This window comes from Protopterus annectens, chromosome 9.part0 (assembly GCF_019279795.1).
Source record: "Protopterus annectens isolate FY-2018-M chromosome 9.part0, PAN1.0, whole genome shotgun sequence".
Taxonomy (NCBI): Eukaryota; Metazoa; Chordata; order Ceratodontiformes; family Protopteridae; genus Protopterus; species Protopterus annectens.
This window is the reverse complement of record NC_056743.1, coordinates 447018781-447036511: the sequence shown is the minus strand read 5'-3', so window position 1 is coordinate 447036511 and position 17731 is coordinate 447018781. Positions and strand designations below refer to the sequence as shown.

Here is a 17731-nt window from a genome sequence, read left to right as displayed (position 1 = left end):
AAACTCCTAGATGCTCCAATGGAGAAACAAAGTTTATTTGGCTCCCCTGCACAGGAGATTCTAAAGAAAGTGGAAGAAAAAGCAAAATCTGTGCAAACAGTAAAGGATTTTCTGCAGGTCCAACCTCCGAGGTTCAGCAGAAACTGGCCTTCAAAGAATTGGTCCTTTCCAGACACCTCCAGAGCACAGAGGGGCAGGAATAGCCCAAGAGGCAGAGGTCAATCAAAGGGTGCCTACAGGGGTCGTCAGTGGCAACCTGCCAACCAGAGGAATACTGCCACAGCTGCCACTACAACCACTTCCACAGGACAGACACAATGACTTGGCTCTGATTCCGCCTACCAGGGAACAACTGGAAGCACCCTTGGGCGGAAAGTTGGCTTTATTCTCGAAAAACTGGCATTGCATTACAAAAGACAAATGGACATTGCAAACAATAGACAAAGGATACAGGTTTCACTTCCACACTTTACCAAAAAAGAGCGGAATGCCAAACCTTCCACCAAACCAGAAGCCGGAGGCTCTAAGACAAATCAACAATTTACTTCAGCTGAAAGCAATAGAAAGGGTACCATCTATGGAACAAGGCCAAGGATTTTACTCCAGACTATTCCTTGTACCAAGAAAAGAAACCCAATGGAGGCCTATTCTCGACTTGTCCGCACTGAACACATATCTCATTGTACCAAAATTCAAGATGCTGACCCTACAGCAACTTCTTCCCATGTTGGGCAAGGAGTCTTGGCTGGTGACTGTAGATCTCAAGGAGGCATACCTGCACGTCCCTATACGACCAGATTGCAGAAGACACCTCAGATTTCTTGCAGGATCAGAGCATTATCAATTCTCAGCATTGCCCTTTGGCTTATCTACTGCCCAGAGTATTCACGAAATGCCTGGCATCAGTAATTGCACATTGCAGGCTTCAGGGAATTCAAATCTACCCATACCTGGACGACTGCCTAATACAAGCGGACAACAAGACAAAACTAATAATGGATTTGGCCTATGCCATACACCTGTTACAGGCCTTGGGATACACAGTCAACATCCAGAAGTCAAGACTAGTGCCATCCCAAAGGATAACATTTTTGGGTGCGGATCTGGACACAATAACTCAAATGGCTTTTCTCACAGAAGAAAAACAAAAGCAACTCCCAGTTTACTTCATGGCTTTGACAAGACAAACTCAGCTTACTGAAAGGAAAGTCCTGCAAGCCCTGGGTTACATGGCATCCTGCATAATCTTGATCCCGCATGCCAGGCTACATATGAGGAAATTACAATGGTACCTAAGGAATGTATGGTCTCAACACAGGCACAGTCTACAAACCATGATAACAATCATTCCATGCCTGAAAAAGGAATTCCTCTGGTGGGCTCAGGCCTGCCAGACCAACAGAGGGTTGCCTTTCAACAAACCGCAACCAAGGCAGACCATCACCACGGACGCCTCAGACCTAGGATGGGGAGCACACATGGAAGACAAGTGTATCCAAGGCCTATGGTCTCAAGACCAGCTGAATTTGCACATAAACCTAAAGGAGATGCTGGCAGTGAAGCATGCAATCGAAGCCTTCAAATCATTCCTCCAGCAAGGACATCTGCTGATCAGGACAGACAATACCACAGTCATGTGGTGCATAAACAAACAGGGAGGCACGCATTCCTACCCTCTATGCCGGATGGCAATGGATCTGTGGAACCTAGGCCTGAATCTCAACATCCAACTGCAGGCCAAATTCGTACCAGGAAAAGAAAATTCACTAGCAGACAGCTTAAGCAGAACTACCACGGATGCTCACGAATGGATGCTGCATCCAGACATCTTCAAAATCATAACAAACAAATTGGGAATGCCAGTGATAGACCTGTTCACCTCCCCATTCAACCACCAACTGAAGAAATTCTGCTCAAGAGTATACCACCCACAAGCCTGGAGGGTGGACTCCCTCTCTTTCAGCTGGAAGGCCCTAACAGTGTATGCTTTTCCACCTCTCCCATTGATGTACACAGTTCTACTGAAGATCAGGGAGGAACAGCCAAAGGTGATTCTGATAGCTCCAGACTGGCCAAGGCAGCATTGGTATCCGCTACTGAGAAGCATGTCTCGGACGAACTCATGGCCTCTACCCCTATGGCCTTTACTTCTAACGCAGAACAACTACAAGACCCTGCATCCAAACTTGAAAACACTGCAGCTAACTGCCTGGAAAATTGCTTAAAACAAAACCAAACTGTTTTATCTCAGAGGGTCAAGGACATTATCCTGGAGGCTTGCAGACCCTCCACAAGAAAAACATACTCAGCCAAATGGAAGAGATTCCTCATTTGGAGTGCATCAAAGGGTGCAAATGTCACACTGGCAAACCTAGCACACATCCTAGAATACTTAGCAGAACTGTTCCACAATGGCCTGTCCTATTCTTCCATTAAGATTCATGCTTCAGCAATTTCAGCAGAGTACAACATGGATCCTCCTATCTTCTCTCACTCACTCTCTCAGACAATTTTTAAGAGGGATCAAAAATGTAAAACCTCCAAGGAAAAACCCCCTCTGCCTACATGGGATCTCAATTTTGTGCTGGAAAAATTAACACTACCCCCTTTTGAACCAGCAGCATCAGCAGACTTACAGTTCTTATCTTGGAAAACTGCTTTCCTTCTAGCAATCACTTCAGCAAGAAGAGTATCAGAGTTACAGGCACTAATGGCAGTGCAGCCTTTCCTTATTTTTCACCAGGATAGAGTGTCTCTGAGAACCAGTCCTACTTTCATGCCAAAGGTGGTATCAAGGGTATCCTTGAACCAAGCTATTCATTTGCCTACGTTCTTCCCTAACCCACAGAACAGGGGAGAAAAACTATTGCACACCTTGGATGTACACAGACAACTACGCTACTATCTGGACAGAACTAAAGCTAGCAGAAAAACTGACCAACTATTTGTAGCATATGCAACTGGAGTGCAAGGAAAATCAATTTCCAAACAGGCAATTTCAAAATGGATAGGAAATTGCATTCGATTCTGCTACTCTTTTCATGGAAAGACAACTCCTGAAAATATCAGGCCTCACTCCACAAGAGCCACAGCCACCACTACAGCTTTCCTACGAGGGGTGGCTACCAAGGACATTTTAGAAGCTGCTACTTGGAGCTCCATGCATACATTTGCCAAGCATTACAATCTACCTTTATACTCCAGATCCCGAGCAGGTTTTGCAACTGCAGTTTTACAGGGGATCTTAACTACACCATCATTATCTTAGTACCTCCTCCCCAGTTTGGCTATGGTATTCTACCCATATGTTATGACTGCAGATGCATCCTTGAAGGACATAGTACAGTTTTGTACCTACCATAAATGTAGATGTCCGATAGGTATGCATCTGCAGTCAGGATTACCCCTCCTTCCCTCTGTGGTATTCCTAGGGTGCTTACCCCTCTTTCAGCTAGCTGGGGGAATCTATTATGGTGTATTTGTTTGTATGTATATATGTATATATATTTTGTTTGCTACTGTTTGGAATTTTCAACATTTATCCAAATTTAGCCTTCCTAGAGGGCACCTGGCATCTGGGGCAAGAAACACTGAGGAAAATGGCATCGGCTGATGCCTTTATACCCCAGAAGCTCTGACGTCGGGGAAAGTGTGACATCAGCCGAGGCCAGACCCAGACTTTGGAATCCGGCCGACCGAAGGGCTGCCTGAGGCAGGACAACCCATATGTTATGACTGCAGATGCATACCTATCGGACATCTACATTTATGGTAGGTACAAAACTGTACTTTCCTTTATACCCTTGTCGTACTGGCGTCAGGGAAGATGCGACGACAACCGATGCCGGACCTAGACTTTGGAATTCGGCCGACTGAGGACCTGCCTGACAGCAGGAGAACCCATCTGTTATGACTGCAGCTGTATTAGCACTCGAACATCTACATTTATGGTAGGTACAAAACTGTACTTTTCTTCTGCAAACATCATGGGAAACCTTCCCCACAGGGGATCAGAACACATTTCACTGTACAGCTCAGCAAAGCTCCTCGTGGTGCCCTGCAGAGTCCTACAAGCTGTCGAGAGACAGAGAGACTTTGGAAGTGTTTAAGTATTGATTCTTTCTTGTATCCCTGAAACGCTAATTCAGCCAAAAACGCGGTTATTCAGTGTTTCTGTGAAACCCTTCTGATACCTGCATCGCTTACTGTACTTAAAATTCATTGTTGCACTTTAAAAAGTTACTTTTTGTCATTTTTGCTTGTATATCTGTAACATAGTTGTAGGCTACACACTCAAGTGCGCTAGCCTCCTCTGTGTATTTAGTTATTTAAGTTGCTGCATTTCTGTTATCTGTGAAAAAAGAAAAAATACAAAAAAATAATCTCCCTGCTTTCCCGCCTTTCTGTACTAGTCTAGTCCAGTTTTCAGGCTTTGCTGAATCCAGGACTGTGGTTATGGTTCCTGTGTTGCCCATATCATACTTGAATCGTTAGGTGGCTTCCTTGTTCACTGTGAGAGTGGGAACTCTGAGCAGCCTATCTGTCCCTGTACGAGTGGTCCCAGCCCAGCAACTTGTAGCTCATTGGCCATATTGGGCTAATTTCTATCCTTTTGTTCTCCCTGCTATAAAAATCGCTTAGTGCGGTTTTTGCGCTTGTATACAGCTCAGCAAAGCTCCTTGTGGTGCCCTGCAGAGTCCTACAAGCGGCTAAGAGACAGAGAGAGACTTTGGAAGTGTTTAAGTATTGATTCTTTCTTGTTGTATCCCTGAAACGCTAATTCCGCCGAAAACGCGGTTATTCAGTGCTTCTGTGGAACCCTACTGATATCTGCATCGCTTACTGTACTTAAAATTCATTGTTGCACTTTAAAAAGTTACTGTTTGTCATTTTTGCTTGTATATCTGTAACATAGTTGTAGGCTACACACTCAGGTGTGCTAGCCGCCTCTATGTATTTAGAGTTATTTAAGCTGATGCATTTCTGTTATCTGTGAAAAAAGAAAAAATACAAAAAAATAATCTCCCTGCTTTCCCGCCTTTCTGTACTAGTCTAGTCCAGTTTTCAGGCTTTGCTGAATCCAGGACTGTGGTTATGGTTCCTGTGTTGCCCATATCATACTTGAATAGTTAGGTGGCTTCCTTGTTCACTGTGAGAGAGGGAACTCTGAGCAGCCTATCTGTCCCTCTACGAGTGGTCCCAGCCCAGCAACTTGTAGCTCATTGGCCATATTGGGCTAATTTATATCCTTTTGTTCTCCTTGGTATAAAAATCGCTTAGCGCTGCTTTGCGCATCGGGCAGCGCTGGTTAATCGGGTTTAAACTATTCCCAGCTCCACAAAGTCTGCTCTTCACTTTTTCCCTTGGAACTGCTCTAACTCTCAAATTAAACACTGTACTCTAAATCTAAAACCATGCACTTGCTCATATAAGCAATTTCTATAAGTTAAGCACTTATAATCTAAATAAGCACTGCATCCTCATATACTCCCCTTGAGTACTTTATTCCCTATTGGTCCTTTCTGATTCAGTTGCAAAGGAGTTCCCTATACTATTCTAGCATGTCCAAGTGTCAGTTACTGGTTTCCTCTCCTGTCCAGCTGGTGAATCTGGGAATCTTGAGGCAATGTTACAACTGCCTTATGTACACAGACAACCTGCTCCTCCTCCCAACAAGTACAAATATATGTGAGAGATGCAACCATATAGCCAAACTGGAGGCTGAGCTCTCTCGACTCAGTACTGGCGTAACCAGTCAGGAGGGGAAGGTAACCACACACACCACAAATCCAGTCTCACATAGTCCTACCACAACTGCAGACCAAACACATAAACACACAAAAACATACTTGGAGGCTCTAAATAAAAATCTGCCAAAACAGCAGAGACCTCCAAAGCAGACACCCAAGCGACTGCTACCCCATAACAAAACACAGGCAACACATAGCTCACAAAGTCAGTGTGCCAAACAGCCACAGGCCTTAAGGCTTAACAACATACCTGATACAGTTGTAATAGGTGACTTTATAGTCAGACACACTGACGTCCCGCTCACCAGGCTGAACAAAGAAAAGGTCACAGTGAGCTGCCTGTCGGGAGCTAGAATCCGCCACATAACACAAGCACTCAGGTCACTCCAAAGCAAGTACAAATATGACTCAGTCATTGTCCATGCTGGTGTGAATGACTTGAGACGTACCTCCCTGGGCTACATGAAAAGAGACAGAGGAGCTCTCCGATCATGTAGCCCAGGCCAGTATGACCCTGACCTTGAGCAGCATCTTAGCCTCACCAATAATGATGCCTCCGTATAAAGACAAAATGATCAGTTTCAACAATTGGCTTAAGTATTGGTGTCATTCAGAAGGGATCCAGTATCTGTCTGCCTGGGATGACATGCTCAACAAGCCACGTTGCTTCGCAAGGGACGGCTTGCACCTGTCACCCCTGGGCTTTCGGATATTGGCAAAGGCTCTTGCCACCCCCATAGTGCCTTTTTAAGGCAAGGCTCAAAAGACAAACCCACCTCCTTAGACAACACAAGTAGAAAGAAACTAAGGGTAATGCTGCTCAATGCCAGAAGTCTAAACCTCAAGATGCAAGCTCTCGAAGCCCTCCTCATTATGGAGAACATTGATGTCTGTGCAGTGACAGAAACCTGGTTCAAGGCTCCCGAGAGCACCCCAGCACTACCAGGTTATACCTCATATCATACTTTTCGGCCCCAAAACTCAGACCGAACCACAAAAGGTGGGGGTGGAGGGGAGTATCCATATTCATCAAGGACACCCAAACCTCCAGGTTAGTGGCATTGCACGAAGCATCGGAGACCATCCATGTGCAACTAACAGTGGGCAAAACTGCCTTCCAGTTTGTAGCATGCTACAGACCACCCTCTCAAACTCAGGAACCCCACTCGGCCTTCTTGAAGACACTGGAGAATATGAAGGTCTCTCCAAACACCATCATATTGGGGGACTTCAACTATCCAAACATAGACTAGGAGCATTACTCAAGCCCCAACACCCTAGCTCAGAGGTTCCTAGAATTCATAAACTCAAATGCTATGGAACAGTTGGTGGTCACTCCCACAAGAGGGGAAAACATACTAGATCTGAGCATCACCAACATGGGGACACAATGTTCCATACCAGAAGTATACCCCTCATTGGTAAGATCGGACCATAAATTAATCTCACTAGAAATCCACATCCCGCCCCCACCCCCAGCACAAAAGACCACAGTGAAGAACTTCTCAAAAGCTAACTTCACACTTCTTAAAACCAAAGTGGAATCCTTCAAGGCCCCCAGGCCAGTGGAAACCATGGCCGTATCTGCTGAATCCTTTATAAACGCATTCTATGGACACCTTCAGGAATGCATGGATCATGTAATCCCAAATAAAACCAAGACCCATTCCCCCAAAGGCAGGTGTCCTGTCTGGTGGACCCCAGCCATAAATAAGCTATACAACAGAAGGAGGAAGCTACTACATGATAGAGCAAAATCCCTAAAAGGGAAGGCATCTCTGATCAGTACTAGCAAAAAACTACGATCACTCATAAAATCATCCAAGGCCACTTTCGAGAGAAAAATTGCACAAGCAACAAAAGATAATCATAAGGCTTTCTTTGGTCATGTTAGAGACCTGGGTGGCAACTCCTAGATGTGCTCAGAGTTGGTCCATAATAACAAAAAATACACTGAGCCCTCAGACATTGCCAACATCCTGGCAGACAGGTTCAGTTCTAACCCCCCTTCCCAAAAGGACAAATATCTATCCCAGCAGAGTGTTGCCTCCCTGACATCTCAGATGCCCAGGTGAGAGACGCTCTCTCCAAAGCAAAAAACACAGCATCAATGGGACCAGACGGTGTCCCAGGCTGCATGCTACATGAACTCAAAGAAGAGCTGTACCCTCACATAAAGCTGCTATTCAGTCTTAGCCTTAGTACAGGATATGTACCCAAATAATGGCGTACAGCAACAGTGGTCCCACTCCACAAAGGAGGTGCCTCTACGGACCCTGGAAACTACCGCCCTGTAAGCCTGACTAGCCTGGTCTGCAAAGCTATGGAGAGGATCATTATGGAACTCATAAACAAAGACATTGGGGACCTACAGACACTGGATCCTACCCAATTCGGCTTTGTCAAGGGCAGATCCTGCCTCCTGAACCTGGTAGATTTCTTTGAAACAGTCACCAAGGCCATTGATGAGGGTAACGTGGTCCACACGGCCTACCTAGACCTCATAAAAGCCTTTGACACAATACCCCACTCTGGCATCGTAGACAAACTCTCCAGCCTAAATATAAACCCCTACGTCATAACATGGGTTGCAAACTGGCTCAAGGACAGAACCCACATGGTCAGAATTGCTGGAGCCATGTCAGACTCTAAACCAGTTACAAGTGGCGTCCCACAGGGCTCAGTCCTGGGACCTCTCATTTGGAATATATTTTTCTGAGGTATAGGCTAACGGGAGGACTGTGGCTGACCAAGTTCGCAGATAACTGCAAACTGGGCGCCATAATTGAGACTCCAGCAGACACAAGCATCATCCAAAAGGGTCTCATAGAGACGGAAAACTGGTGCCAGAGCCATGGCCTTAAACCAAACCCCAAAAAGTGTATAGTTATACCCTTTGGCAAAAACAAAGTGCCCACAAATTACCACATAGGTAATCCATTAAGTACAGAAGAAGTAATTAGGAACCTGGGGACCCAAGGGGATAGTAACCTCTCCTTTGACAACCACATTGCCAAAGTGGTTAGAAAGACCTTCTATATAGCCCACCTTATGAAAGGATTCACATCTAGATCAAGGGGGGTCATTGTGCCCCTTTACTCATCCCTCATCAGGCCCATAATTGAGTACAATGCCCCATTTGGGATGTACCTTACCCGACACCTGCAGCAACTATAAAGACCCCCAAAGTACCTCACTAAGAGGATCAAGGGACTCAAACAGATGCCATATGCTGCTCTGCTAAAGAAACTCCAGCTCTACTCAGTTGCATACCGCCTACTCAGAGGCAATCTATGCCTGACATACAAAGCCATGTCCAACCTGGAATTAATGGACATGCTCCACCTCAGAAAATCCAAATCCCTTGGAGCTACGCAATCAAGTGACTTGAACCTCAGCACAGAAATAAATAGGACATGCTGGAGGGACAGATTCATAACCCAGAGGCTCCCTTCACTCTGAAATAGAATCCCAGTCCATGTTGGGCAGAACCCCTCAATGACTCTCTTCAAGAAAAGTCTTGAGTGGATGGGAGATCATAGGTTTACCCCGGGGATCACTTCTGTGTCACTACTAGACAGAGGCACAGTAAACACAACCTTAAAAAGGGCACAGTAAACTCCTTCCAAGGGGTGGCGAAAGCCACACACACTCTGGCTAGGCTTGTAAATGCCCTAGGGCAGATAGCTTAGTATGAACCTATGAACTAGGGCTACTTCAACCTCTACAGCATTTCTCAGGGGAGTCCCTGCCAGGGACATCCTGGCAGCTGCAACCTGGAGATCTGTACACACCTTCACCAAGCATTACCATTTACCTATCTTTTCTAAATCCAGAGCTGGATTTGTTGCAGCAGTCTTACAGGGCCTGCTTGCCAGCCCTAATGCTTATTGACTGCCTCCACCCATCTTCAGCTTTGGGAATCACCCCAAATGTGATGACTGCAACAGTAAAACACGAAGAACATAGTACAGTTGTGTACACTTACCATGAATGTAGATGTTCGAGTGTATTCACTGTTGCAGTCCTGGATACCCTCCCTCCAGCCCCCTGACTTCTCTTTACTTCTACCTATTCTTTTTGTTTGGCATACCTTATATCATTGGTATTTGCTTTTTGCTGTGGGTGTTCCATACCATGTAATTGCTTCCTATTTAGGGGGCTTCTGACATTTGGGGCAAGAAAAACTGTTGTAATGGCGTCAGCTGCATGTTTTATACCCATGACATCCTGACGTCATGGAAGAAGTGACAGCATCCGATGCAGAAATCCCAAGACTCTGGTATTCAGGTCGACTGAGGGCTACCTAACAAATGTGATAACTGCAATAGTGAATACACTTGAACATCTACATTTATGGTAAGTGTACACAACTGTACTTTCCTAAGAGGGGCTACCAACTTGAGGCCACGAAGAAGGGCACCAATCCCAGCTTGGGACCTTAACTTTGTATTGGAAAAGCTCACCCTGCTCCCCCTTTCGAACCAGCTTTTTCTGCAGAGCTAAAATTTCTCTCCTGGAAGACCAGCATTCCTTCTGGCCATTACTTCAGCCAGAAGAGTCTCTGAGCTGCAAGGGCTCATTCCTGTGGAACCCTTCATCATCTTCCATGCTGACAGTGTATGCCTCAGAACTAACCCATCCTTCATGCCCAAGGTGATGTCCAGTGTGGCTCTCAAACAAATCCATTCATTTGCCCACCTTTTTCCTAATCCCCAGAAGAAGGGGGAAAGGATTCTGCACACTCTGACTCTGGATGTGCACAGACAGCTCGGATTCCATCTAGACAGGACTAAATCCTTCAGAAAGTCTGATCAACTGCTGGTTAGCTCTGCTACAGGAGCAGAAGGCAAAGCCATCTTCAAATGGATTGCACACTACATCCATTTCTGCTACAAACAACATGGAAAGCCTACCCCAAGGGGGTCAAGACGCACTCCACCAGAGCAGCCTCCACTGCTGCAGCTTTCCTCAGAAGAGTCCCCACCAGGGACATCCTGGAGGCTGCCACGTGGACATCTGTTCACACTTTTACCAAGCATTACTACCTGCCTCTCTTCTCCAAATCTAGGGCAGGGTTTGCCACTGCAGTCTTGCAGGGGCATCCTAGCCAGCCCTTAGTTTTCTTGCCTGCCTCCAGCCATTTTCTCAGCTTTGGGAATCAACCCAAATGTGATGACTGCAACAGTAGAACATAGTACAGTTGTGTACACTTACCATAAATGTATTCAGTGTTGTCCTGGTTTCCCTCCCTCCAGCCCCCTTTTTGCTCTTTCCTTGCAAGGGACATATTGGTATTTACTTTCTACTGGTAGGGTTCTTCCACCAGAACCTGTCTCCTACTTGGGGGCTCCTGACAAGTTAGGGCATGATAAATTGATGTAATGGCATCAGCTGCCTTACTTTGTACTACTGACGACCTGATGTCAGTCCTGAAGTGACAGGAACCAACACAGAAATACTACGTCTGTGGTACTTGGGCCGAGGACTACCCTGGCAGGGATAACCCAAATGTGATGACTATAGCAGTGAATACACTCCCATCTACATATATGGTAAGTGCACACAACTGTACTTTATATATTCTGGATAACGTACTGGACTGACTTACTGGTCAGTCTGAAACATGACTTCAGACCTCCGCAGAGGTTATTCAGTCTAAGCCTACAAACAGGCTTTATGCTAGATGACTGGAGGACAGTAGTAGTCATTCCCTTGAGCAAAAGTTGAGGCATCAGTAGACCCATAAGCCTGACCAGATTCATCCGTTAGGTTATAGAAAGGATCATTATGGAACTGATACGGACATGCATAACATACAAACTGTCTTGACTCAAACCATTTCATATTTATAAAAGGCAGATCCTACTTGCGTAACCTGGAGTTCATCAAGATTACTGAAGCAGTGAATAAGGGCAAGACTGTACATATCGCATAACTAAACCTTGCCAAAGACATTCAACACTGTCACACTAGTATTGTAGATGAACTCTCCCAGCCAAATGTAAATCTCTCTCTAATTTGCTGGACAACAGGTTGAATTAAAAGTCGTACCCAGAAAACAGCAAATTGGCTTTTAAGTAGAACCCAGGAAAATTAGACGGGTAACTCTACTTCCTCCACAAGACCTGTCACTACTGGGATATCCCAGGGTTCAGACCATGGACGACACCTCTGGCATTTACTTCTCAGTGCTCAGAGCAAATGTAATGGGCTTATGGATGATGACTTCAAACTTTGTGCCATTATAAAAATCTCCGGAGGACACCAAAATCTTGGAAAGAGGGCCTTTCCCAAACAGGTAGCCGATGTCAAAAAACGGCTAAAACTAAATGCCCAGAAATGTGTAGTCTAAACCTTCTGGGAATGTGTTGACTGTAAACTGTCCTTAGATCACCATGTATCCATTAGTGTAAGAAAGTCCTTTTTCATTGTACAACTTGTATCTAAAGGTATGAGTTCCATGTCAAGAGATGTATTCATTCCACCCAATTCTGCTCTCATCAGTCTGATTGTTGAATATAATGCCACAGTGGGTATGTTCCTGTCTAGACACTTGCCACAGATGAAGCAAACTCAACACAAGACCCAATCCTGTCCGACCTATTACACATTCAAGTCCAGTGGTAGTGTGAACACAAACTCAAGGTATCTCAGTTCTCTCTTTGCATAAATAGAACATTGTAGCGGAATAAGGTATTGCAGAGAAATCCCTCTTCTATGCAACAGTCGTGGTCAAATGGATGGGGAAACACAAATTCTGCCATGCTTTAACACACATGTTTCTTATGAACTGGACAGCAAGCAAGTGTCTTAACATATACCTGATCCATCAACCTCTGGCTTGTGCAAAATAATGAGTAAAAACTGCTATGGGAATGTAAGGCTAGGCAGCTTAAACTCCTCACAGATTAGGGGAGTAAGCACTTTTGAATTTATTTTTACGTGCAAGTGTTTGCATAGATAAGAGTATTTTTTATGGTGTTAGCTGCTAAAAAAGAAAAATTACTAGAAAATGGGCTGTAGGTGCATAGCACTGTCCCCTGGACATGTAATAGAAAATAATGTTCCACTGTAATTTACGCATGCTGCTTTGGTATATCATGAATGTTTAATGGTTTAACGAATATTCATTATTCATTGTTGCTATACAGGTGGAAAGCAGTTACCCGTAATAGAGGGCGCACACAAGCGTTTAGGCTAAAAAAAAAAAAAAAAAGACGTTACTAAATAGCATTCTGCAGGAAAAATGTAAAATGTTTACACTGCAAACACTGTTTTCTTTCTAGCTTCTTTCCCATACCTGTCACTTGCCTAACACTAGCTTATGCTTCCATAATACACTACATGTCTGCTTTAACCAGCTTATGGAATTACTTGTATCCACTGCTTTATGTACAACAGAAGACTATTAAAATACCTTTTTATTAGCACTGATATTTATACATTAGTATTTTCAAGTTTTTTCTCCAGTACTGCTTTTGTTATGGAACTAATACAATCTGCCATTTATAGCTCAACTGCCAAGGGAATTTTATGTCTGAAATTTTAGGTTTAGGCTCTGCACTTTAAGCAGTGTAACTTAAAAGTCAAACTTAGTCAACATTTCAGCTGACCATGGTTTGCTTTATGAATGTCAGATAGTGGACTTACGAATATTCATAAGCAACTGCTTTTCCCAGTGCAAACACATTTCAAGTGACAACCTGTCAAGTCAAGCTTAATTTATGCACAGTGCAATGGATTTGCATATGCAAGTCATATTAAGATCACCAAAACTTGTACAAACTGAGTAAAGAGTTTACACTAACATTGAAAGTCAAAATCCAACAAAACTGTCATTGAAGTATTGTATATTGCAGTGATGGCGAACCTTTTGGGTTTGGCATGTGAAAAGCTCCTGGCGCAAAGTAATTCATTGCCCTTCACATGAGCAACGAATGCAAAAGCAGTGTCTTTGGTAACTCAGGTGCTGGTGATCGCTGGTATGTCACCCAAAATATTCTGGCGCGTGTCTCGTTTGACATGCATGTCATAGGTTTGCCATCATTGGTCTATTGTAAGATTTAAAAAAAAAAAAAAAACTGTAGGTGGTATCTTTATATAAAAGACGTTAAAAAGGATACATATATACTGTGTGACAGAAAAATGGTTAACTGTTACTACTGTGTTTTTTTGTATTGATTTATGTCCACTCATTACTGTTCAAAATGTGTTTTAATAAAGATGTGCGCCACTGTGCTGCCTATGCCAGATTTTCGGTTACTTCAAACCATAGATCTGATGATGTCGGTCTTCACGTAATCCTTGACTGTGGGCTCGGTTCCGAGTCTTGGAACCAACTCAGATGTTTATTTCCACTTGCTCCTCCCAAACTCTAAGGAATACCTTAGAAAAGGTGAGAGAGTACCACCAACAATGGTACCATGAAAGAACTACCAACGGTAGAGAGGAAAGTGGAAAGAAAGACACTCACACACATGTAAAAATCAAGTAACTGGAGGAGCGGGTAAAGGAAAAATATACTAGGAGAGAAAAGGACCTTATCAAGAGAAAAATTAAGGAAAAACGTAATAAATCTTAAGCCAAGGCTCGAGAGCAGTTGAACGTATATGATGCATGAAGCAGCAAACGAGATCTGAGGTAATTTTGAGAGGAGCGTTATGGGTAAAAGCTTGACTCGAGAGTTTGGGAGGCACGAGCTGAAAATAAATGGCAGTGTCTGTTCCGAGGCTTGGAACTGAGCCCAAGTTAAGGATTAGTGAAGATCGACAACACAGATGGAACGTTATGGTAAGACTCAACTTGTTTACTGCTGAAAAGCATTTCAAGTGTGAATGTTTACCATCACCATGGCATGTCACGAAAGCTGGATTATCTTAATTTTTGTAAATGTGTCATGCATTTAGTCTTGTTTGTTACAGTCTGCTTTCTTTCTTTAGGTCAAAAGGTCCCTTCAAAAAAGTCAGAGGTGCATCAGACCGGGGTCGGAAAAGAAAGATTTCTTCCAGACGCCTTTCTTCCTCGTCATCAGAGGAGGGGTATCGGGACAGGTCCAGCTCCTTGGACTCTGGTGCTGACTGTGACACTGCAACATTGAAGTTCAATAAGAAAACCAAAGGGCTGATTGATGGCCTTACCAAATTTTTCACCCCTTCTCCAGACGGACGTAAAGCACGGGGAGAAGTGGTAGACTATTCTGAGCAATACCGGATCAGAAAAAAAGGTGCAAGGAAATCGAGCACTTCAGAATGGCCCTCAGGTACAGTGTGTGCTATCTCAGGCAGAACACCTGTGTTCTTACATGGCACTCCGTTTAGCACCTTGAAATGTTTTCCTTTTGGGTGATAAAAGTTGTTGAATACTATTTTGGTTGTATAACTGCCACATTAGAACTGCAGGACAATTTTTTTTAAAACGTACTTATCAGCATTGCTTTAATCTTTTTTTTGTTTGTAAAGCTGTCTGCCAAGGGATTAGAACACACTGTAGCCATACTTAGGTACTACCAGTCACTACATATGTCTGATAACTTGTTACTGCAATGCTGTGGTAACATCTTGCTTTAACAGCTGTCTTTCTGGTAACATATGATGTTTTTGTTTTTACTGTTGCAGTCATTACTCTAGGGTTGTCTGCCTGCAGTTAGCCCTCAGTCGGCCTGAATACCTGAGTCTTGAGATTTATGCATTGGATGCTGTCACCTCTTCCATGACATCAAGGGTATAAAACGTGCAGCCGACGCCATTACATCAGCTTTTCTTGCCGTGCAGGAGCCCAAAGCAGAAGCAGTTCGCAAGTGCCGGTCGGCCGCTACCTAAAGTTTTCATTTTTCGAGTTTCAAACCTGAAGTCTTCTAAAGCTAAGTACTCTGTTGGGGATCCTTTTTTCTTGCTCCAACCAATGTCAGAAAGTTAACAATTGTCTTGCCTGTGGATAGCAAATACCTCACAGAGATTTTCATTCTTACTGCGTCAACTGTTTAGGCCCAGAACACATCGCTCGCTGTCGGTTTTGTGCCTTGTTCAATGCGCAAAGTAGTCGTCGTTGGGCTATTTTTGTGTCGAAATTCTTTTGCTCTCTTCCGAAATGGCTTCGATAAGCCATCCGACTACCGATCATCTGAAAAAAGGCAAGGACAAAGACAGAGACCGCATAGGTCCAAAACTGCTGACGACGTTTCCGTTAAGCTAGTAGCCAGCCCGCCGGTACTCAGTGAGCCGCTTTCCCAGCCCCTGTTACCCGCTTCTACAGATTCACAGGCCTCTACTGAGATCCATTCGGAGTCTGGTATGCCGCAAGATGCTTCGACTGTCGAACCTGCGGATGTCTTTACCTTGGTTGGGTCTGGAGCCGCTGTGCAGGCATCTGCTTCTGAGGGTGTATTCAGACCTTCCGATGTTCATATTAAACAGATTACTTTGTTAGTGAATAAAACTACCGAATTTCTCCGGCCCGGAGTTTGCACTACGCCTAGGAAACAGACGACCAAAGCGCAGTCTCAAGCTCCCATGCCACAGAAAGTAATGCTTAGAATGGCTGAAGACCTTATTACTTTAATTAGGGGAAGCCAGCCTTCCTGCTCTAAAAGACAAAGAATTGATTTTCCTTCTTATTCTACAGACCATGAGTCCGATTACTCTGACCCCTCTGATTACCGGGACATACCCTTATCTACCTATGAGGATTTAGATGCAGAGGAGTCCATTTCCTCTGCCTCCCCCCAGAGGACTTTTCTTTCGTTGAAACCTTGCATACCCTAAGAGAGTATTTTTGCGGTGTATACCAGGACTACCCACAGTCCAAAAAGAGACTCGGGGGAATTTTTAGACTTGCCTCAGCATAGGTCTGTAGCTATATCCACTGTCCTGGATATTATAGATCATGTCTTCATGGAACCCAGTCTTACCCCTGATACTTTACCACCAGCTCCTAGAAAGCCTGACAGGTACTACAGAGTACCTGACTCTCTCAAATTTCTCTCTAAAAATCCCACTGCGGATTCAGGGACCATTTCCCAGGGACCTATAGGTATTACGGCTACTACAGCCAAAAACCCCTACCCCTTCGGACAGAGATTCTAGGGCTGTAGACAGATGGGGTAAGAAGGTATATGCCTCTGCAACTCTTGCCATCACGGCTTTAAATTCCCAGTTTCACATATTGAAGTACCAGCAGCATATTATGGAACTAATTAAACAAAAAATGTTGTTGATTCCTGATTGTACAGAAAATAAAGACTTAAAAGATTTACTGCATTCTGCAAACCAAGTTGGTAAACATACTTTGCAGTGTGGTTTTGATGCCTTAGAAGCATCTTGCAGGCTGCTGTCACTGGGTCTGTTCTAAGAAGGCATGCTTGGCTGAAGGAACAAATCTTGCCATACCGTGTCAAAGCAAAATTACTAGATACTCCGTTAAACCAAGAATGTTTGTTTGGCTCAAAAGCAGAAGTTCTTAAAAAGATGGGTGAAAAAGCTAAATCTATGCAAACTGTTAAAGATTTCTTACAGGTACAGCCACCTAGATTCAGTAGGCATTGGCCTTCAAAAACTGGTCCTTTCCAGTCCCTCCCAGACCTTCTCTGCCCAAACCCAGAATCAGCAAACCACAAAGGCTACAGTCTGAGTATGCACAGATCTAAACAGTGGAGTGCTCCCTCCTCAAAAACAGGGAGTGGTAATTCACCCCCGTATGGAAAAAGTTCACAGTGACTTGTCCTTCATTCTTCCCAGCCATGCTGAAGTACTTGCACACCTAGGAGGAAAACTCACCCTGCATGCAAAGAATGGGAGTATATTACCCAAGACCGATGGGTCTTAAACATTGTATCCCAGGGATACATATTCTACTTCACTCACTGCAAACCCCAAGCGGATTTCCAGACCTTCCTCCAAACCAGTGAGCAGAGGCCCAAAAGCAAGTTCTTTCTCTTGTCAGTATCAGGGCTATTCAACCTGTTCCAACAGAGCAAAGGGGGA

At 44.3% G+C, this 17731-nt stretch overlaps 1 protein-coding gene across 1 annotated transcript in view; it reads left to right on the top strand.

Annotated features, from left to right (window-relative positions):
* Window positions 1–17731, top strand: part of KAT6A (lysine acetyltransferase 6A) — a gene marked incomplete in the record, with an annotated part of 2696607 nt that overhangs the window by 1180449 nt on the left and 1498427 nt on the right. The window contains 1 exon segment of the mRNA XM_044082986.1: window positions 14693–15012. Coding sequence (XP_043938921.1) covers window positions 14693–15012 — 320 coding nt within the window.